Source organism: Fusarium phalaenopsidis (assembly GCF_050370095.1).
Source record: "Fusarium phalaenopsidis strain FUZ10S chromosome Unknown contig_32302, whole genome shotgun sequence".
NCBI lineage: Eukaryota > Fungi > Ascomycota > Sordariomycetes > Hypocreales > Nectriaceae > Fusarium > Fusarium phalaenopsidis.
Window position 1 is genome coordinate 3,808,511 of NW_028145405.1, and position 6,000 is coordinate 3,814,510.

General features: G+C 53.2%; 2 protein-coding genes across 2 annotated transcripts; one reads left to right on the top strand and one right to left on the bottom strand.

The window, feature by feature from the left end:
• Positions 1–524: 524 nt before the first annotated feature.
• Positions 525–1,710, top strand: LRP88_08545 (uncharacterized protein; the record flags this gene model as incomplete). Its single annotated transcript, XM_083245048.1, has 2 exons — positions 525–681; positions 959–1,710. The coding sequence occupies 2 exons, from the start codon at positions 525–527 to the stop codon at positions 1,708–1,710; spliced, it is 909 nt and encodes a 302-aa protein (XP_083099542.1).
• A 307-nt stretch (positions 1,711–2,017) lies between these two features.
• LRP88_08546 (aminotransferase class IV) lies at positions 2,018–2,977 on the bottom strand (the record flags this gene model as incomplete). Its single annotated transcript, XM_083245049.1, has 1 exon — positions 2,018–2,977. The coding sequence occupies one exon, from the start codon at positions 2,975–2,977 to the stop codon at positions 2,018–2,020; it is 960 nt and encodes a 319-aa protein (XP_083099543.1).
• Between the last annotated feature and the right edge of the window lie 3,023 nt (positions 2,978–6,000).

The window sequence follows — 6,000 nt, forward strand, 5'->3', positions numbered from 1 at the left end:
TCTCGCCGCCAGTTGCACAACCAATCTTACGACAGCAACGCAAACAACCCACAGAAATGTCACTTTCAGGTACAGACTCGGGACCCGCGGGTGCCCAGGCTGTCCCGGGTGTCGCTCGGTCCAGGCCGTACATTGGTCGGCGGGGACAGTTCAAACGTTCGCGGAACGGATGCCTTACATGTCGGTCCCGGAGAAAGAAATGCAACGAGGAGAGACCACGGTGCATAGGATGCAGGCGGAACTATCTTGAATGCAATTGGCCAGTGGAACAAGACCATCGAACATCATCACCACCAAGCCCACGCCAGCAAGATCCCGGCCAGAGTGATCTTGCTCTTCACAGTCAAGACTTTTTGACCTCTCCTTCTGGTGAGATTGTCTCACGAGCTGCAGAAGCTGAGAAACCGGTGAAAGAAAGCTTATGGACGATATCCTTTGGATCTTTCACGCATCTCACCCGATCTTGCACACTCACTCCCGAATCCCCTCTCCTGCTTCAACACTACCTCACCACAACCGCAACCATGCTCCCTATGCCGGCCAACGAAAACGCATTCATCACCGAGATTATTCCCGCTGCCTCTGTGGACGATCTTCTCATGCACAGCGTCCTAGTTGTTAGCGGAGCACACATGAACTTTGAGGACGGTTCCGATGGGGCTGCCCAGAAAGCGACGTTGTGTCACTACAGTAGTCTTATTAGGCTTTTGCGAGTTGAATTTTCAGAACTACAAGCCTCGGACATTAGGAAACTTGTTCGGTTACTCTTGATTCTAGTCATATTGTGTCACTTTGAGGTTAGTACTAGCCCCTCCCAGCTGTTGGCCCTTCCATGTCAATACCAAGTTCGTCATATAGGCAATCTCAGGGGTAAACGGAGAAGCCCTATTTCGCCATCTCCGCGCCAGTCGAGAAATAATCCTTAAAATCTTAAAGTACCAGGAGTCGACTCCCTTAGCACACGACCTCACGACACATTTCGGGCTCGGCCTCGAACTGTACTCGTACCTCGTCGTCACCAATTGTCTAACTCCATATGGTCTCTTGACTGAACGCACGTTTCCTCTGGATCCTTTCGTCACTTCACTCGACAGCCTCAGTCATTACCAGACGTTTGGCATCATGTTTGCTGGTCTCCACGGTCTTTTTGAGTTGATACCGCAGGCATCTCTTCTTTTTGGGCAGAGATTGACTGAACAAGAGGCCGGTGCTGATGAGCCTTCACCTGGTTGCGTAGAGCTGCATGATACGATCCAGAGGCGCCTCCAAGATTGGAACGTCTCACAAGCTACAACTGATAGCTTCCATGACAAAGACTCCATGACAAATGTTTCCGAAGCTCTACGGCACAGCATAGAAATCTACTTGATCGCAGCGATGCAGGGTTCATCCATCTTAAGCTCCGGAATCATCTCCCAGTTGCAGGACCACGTCGACATCATCTTTGGATCGGGTCGAAAGCTGCACCAGTCTCAGTGGACGGCGACTTTAATGTGGCCATCCCTCATTGCTGGCTCTTGCACCACTCAAGAAGATCAGCAACAGTCGCTGTCCAGGACCCTGCGCAACTCAAGATATCGAATGAAGCACAGTATCAGGGCATCGAATTTACTGCAGCGCCTCTGGGATGACCCAGATCCACTGATGTATGGGCCGTATGGGCTGTACCTAGCCATCTCAAAACATGACATCACATTCGGGACTTTATAAGTGTAAGGGATCTTGCTTTCGGTCGGAAGCCGGTTGCGCTGGCGTTGAATTGAGGATACCAGGTCCATGTTTTGGCTACTTTCACGATGAGAGACGAACTTCAGAACACCAGCATTGTTTATCAAACTCATGATCATATAACACGAAATTGCCGAACCTAGGACGCAGATTTCAGAACAGGCCAATGGAAGCAACTAAAGAGGACCAAGTTATCGCAGTTGGCCCTGAAGAAATAGCAAGCGCATAAATCCACCAGAGTCCTCCTCGACAGCTCCTTAAGCCTTCATATCTGCAGTCACCTAGGAAATCATTCATACTTGATCTCGATGGTGTGTTTAGGGTCATAATGCAGAGCCCAATACCCGTCCCAGATCAACTTGGTGATGGGACCAATCTCCCCATTGCCCACAGGGTTCCCCTCAAGCTTCGTGATAGGCATGACACCACCCGCCGTGGTGCACATGAATATCTCATCAGCCTCAAACGCCAAGCTTGTCGGCACGTCGTCGATATGGATGGGAATATTGTTCGCTTCAGCGACATCAAAGACAGTTCGTCGGGTAATACCCTCCAGGACGCCCTTTCTAGCCGTAAAGAGGGCGCCGTCCTTGACGAAGACAATGTTATACCCAGCTCCCTCTGTAATGTTGGCGTCCCCGTCGGTCAGGAAGGGATACTGCGATCCCCTATCTTGAGCCTCAAGGAGACCCCTGATCAAGTCTCCCCACTGCAGATTCTTGACCGTAGGGTCGATGGCGCCAGGTGGGATACGTCGAACGGTGCGAGCGACGATGGCTTCGCCGCCAAACTGCTGCAGCTGAGGGGGCATGATCCAGATGTACGGCATCACCAAGATGTAGATGAAGTTGTTGTCGGGCGTGTCGCTAGATACGGGCTCACGAACAAAGCGGAACCCACGTGTGACGATGAGTTGGACATAGGCATCGCGAATGCCACTCTTTGCGATCAAGTCAAGAGTTGCTTGCTTGATCTCATCCCGCGACATGGGAGGCTTCAGGCGCAGCTTCTTACAGCTCGCCTCAAGGCGGTCCAGGTGATCATCAAAACGAAACAGCTTCCCATCCCACACGCCGGGTACGTCGTAGGTGAGGTCGCTGTGGAGGAAGCCCTGGTCGAGGATGGGGATTCGGGCCTCGTACAATGGGGAGACCTGGCCCTCAATGAGGGCTGCGCCGTGAGAGAGAGGGTTTTCGGACTGTTCAAGTCTTGTCTGGCGCTCCTGGAAGCCGTCGAAGATCTTCTGCATGGTTGACATTTGAAAGGTGTGAAGGAGGTTAGTGGAAAGGTGTGTATGTAAATGTATAAAAGGGGATGTGTAGACAGGTGCTCAAGAGTTGATGCTGGGTGGTGGTTGAGATTCATAATGTGAGAACAAGACGGACAATATATACTCAAACTTCACAGTCTATAAACCAGCCCGCGATATATCTACGGCGCCCGAGGAGCCCGTGATACTCATCAGTGTCGTCATCTGGGTTGATGAATCTGGTCGACGACCTGGTGTAAGTCTTATCTATCCGCGGTGGGATCTTATCTATGCGCGATCGGTAAGACTGTTCCGAATGCCACACACTCGCTGTCAGCGACGGTCCGGAGCCTGGTCCAACAATCACAGCCACAGTATTCTCACAGATGGCCGGTTCAATTGAGGCGCCCATCGCAAATGCGACGGAACACACTCGTAGCTTTCATACTTACTGATATAGTTCAGGTTCCGTTGCGGATCCGGGCCAGGCACGCAGTAGGTATATAGAACGGGCCTCTTCCCTACAGAAGCTCTGCCTGTTCTCGTATTCTCTGTCTTCGACGTCCCATCCTGTCCGTTCACGCTCCTGCTTCAAAGACGTTGTTTACCCTCGAAATCGATTCGCGAACCGATTCCCCGCCCGAAGTCACATCCGACGCCCAAGAAATACACACCGTTCTCGCACCGAATCCCAATGGAATCGCAACATGCCCGGCCAGCCCGAGAAGGGAGATGGATACCTACTCGCTCCGCACGATGCTGTCTGAATCCCTGGATACCTATATCTTAAGGTTTCCAATATTAGATCCTACAGCCGACCTTGTTCTCGTGGTCCGATCCAAGATCCTGAGATGGGTACTCGTCGCGGCGATTCCGTGCTCGCGGCCGTCTAAACGGCCGTCGACGTGGTGGCGTCCTTATCAGCAACGACGACTTAAAAGTCCTACCAGGCCTACGCGTCCATGCACAAAAAGGTAGGTGTTACTTTTTGTCTTCCTCCTCTCCCTGTGGGGCCATGTGCAAGAAAACACCACCAAACCGCAAGATGCCACATGATTGGACTTTTTCTCAGGCGTCGAGCTCGACGGGCGACAGGCTAGAGACGAGGGATAGAAGCTGGAGCTTGGCAAGCTGTCTGTCGGATGTTTGAGATGACGGACAGGAGGTGTTTATCCACTTGAGACGAGCTACCGACAAGTCATCACAACAAAAGAAGAAAAAAAAAATCGACCGAGATCGGCAGCCGTTTTAGATAGCAAAGTAGAAAAAGGGTCAAAGGGGGGGTGGGAGAAACAGCCTACTCACACACCGCCTGGCCGATTCCATCCTCCTTGTGAAATCATCGGCCTTCGGGAGCTCCAGGCTGTCGGCGGCGACGGTAGGAAGCCGCGAAGCCGCGGAACCATCAACCGGACGGGACCCAGCATCCGGCATTCCGCCCCACCCCCGACCCGTCCCGGCGCCTTCTTGCAGCTGGGCGGTCCACCCTGCGGCTCTATGCAGAAGGAGACCCAAGATTTGGGGAGTGATGGAGCGCCCCCCCAGCGCGCAACTCTCATTTCCAGTTCCACCTTGGCAAACCCAACATTGCCTTGTGAGGCCCTTCGGTGCCATGATCAATCCCTAACGGCATCAAACAGTGAACTTGCATCCGTAATGAGCAGCCGTCTCTCGACTGGCCAACTCTGCGCCATCGCCTCTCTTCCCAAGGGATATAAAGTGCCGTAGAGGCGCCAGACGGCTCAAGAGCTGTTTTACAAGTCCTCGGGTTCCATCATCGTATAACCCAAGAAGGGGTGCTTCCATCATCTCCTAGGCCTCGACGAAGCCGTGCAGCAGAAGCACCAAAAATGCGCAGAGCACACTAGCAAGGGTAGGGCTCGCTGGGAACAGCAGTGCCCGATGTTAGCTGCACACTTGTTGGGGAAATCAAGAACCGTTCCAAAATGGATCCGTGCTGGAGTTGAGCAAGTGCCAAGAGACATCAGATGCTCATCATACGTACGTGAAGCCAGCACCTATATCATCCTTACGAAGAGTGCTGTTGACAAGGGTTAGGCAATCAATGTGCCTGGTTAGTGGCAAGCTGAACAGCGCGAACGCCCGTCCAGCAGTTCTAGTCCTAGGCTAGAAGTCGACCGCAGACCAACGGAAGAGTCTCATGGCCACATCGAAGCATGCCCACCCCTGCTTCGAGGGACGGGAACCTGCGTCGCCCATCTGACCCACTGTCAAGGATGACGCCGAGCTAGGGCGCCTCGTTCTCCTTTGGAATAAGCTCCTGCCACACCGCTTTGGTGCTTTGCCTCTCTGTTAACACGTCGTGCGGTTGTGGAGGCATCTTTCGAACCAGAGTTTTGATGACCTACTAAACAAACGACCAGTTTGACGTGAGCCTTAGCTGTTGGAGAATGCCTGTTCACAGACGAGGGCCAGTGCCATCGTCCCAGTCATTCCCGTGTCTGCCATATTGTCCGCCATCGTGTTCTGCTCGTAGACTCAGAGAGATCTCACTTGGCGTCGGTAATGAGGACGAAATTAGCTGCTGGCTTTGGAGTGTTGGCCTTTTCCATGCCACCATCACCAAACACATGAGGGGCACGCCATCACCACGGCGGGGCCTGGGAAATTGGCAACACAATGATGACTGACGTGGCCATCAAGAGATGGCAAGTCTGCCTCAGGTCGACCGCGAAGGGGTTGCTGGTTGGCCGTGGTGGACCGGCTTACTCTCCCTTGAATAATGGATGGTGTGTGTGTGCGCGCGCGCACCTGTCTGGAAGGGTGCCGCTGGTGGCCCAACGCGAGCGAGAAAAAGCAAAGACAAGAAAAAAGGCAGACGAAATACAAGGTATCAGAATAACCAGCCATGATGGAGGCGAAAGTAGCGCCATCTTGGCCTCCGCAGGAACACTGACTCGCTTGCCGAGATCGCGGGTTGTGTGTGTCCCAGCGGGAAGGAGAGCCTTGGCCTTGTCTTCGATCCCTCGACGCGCCAATCACTTCCCGAAGCCTGGGCCTGG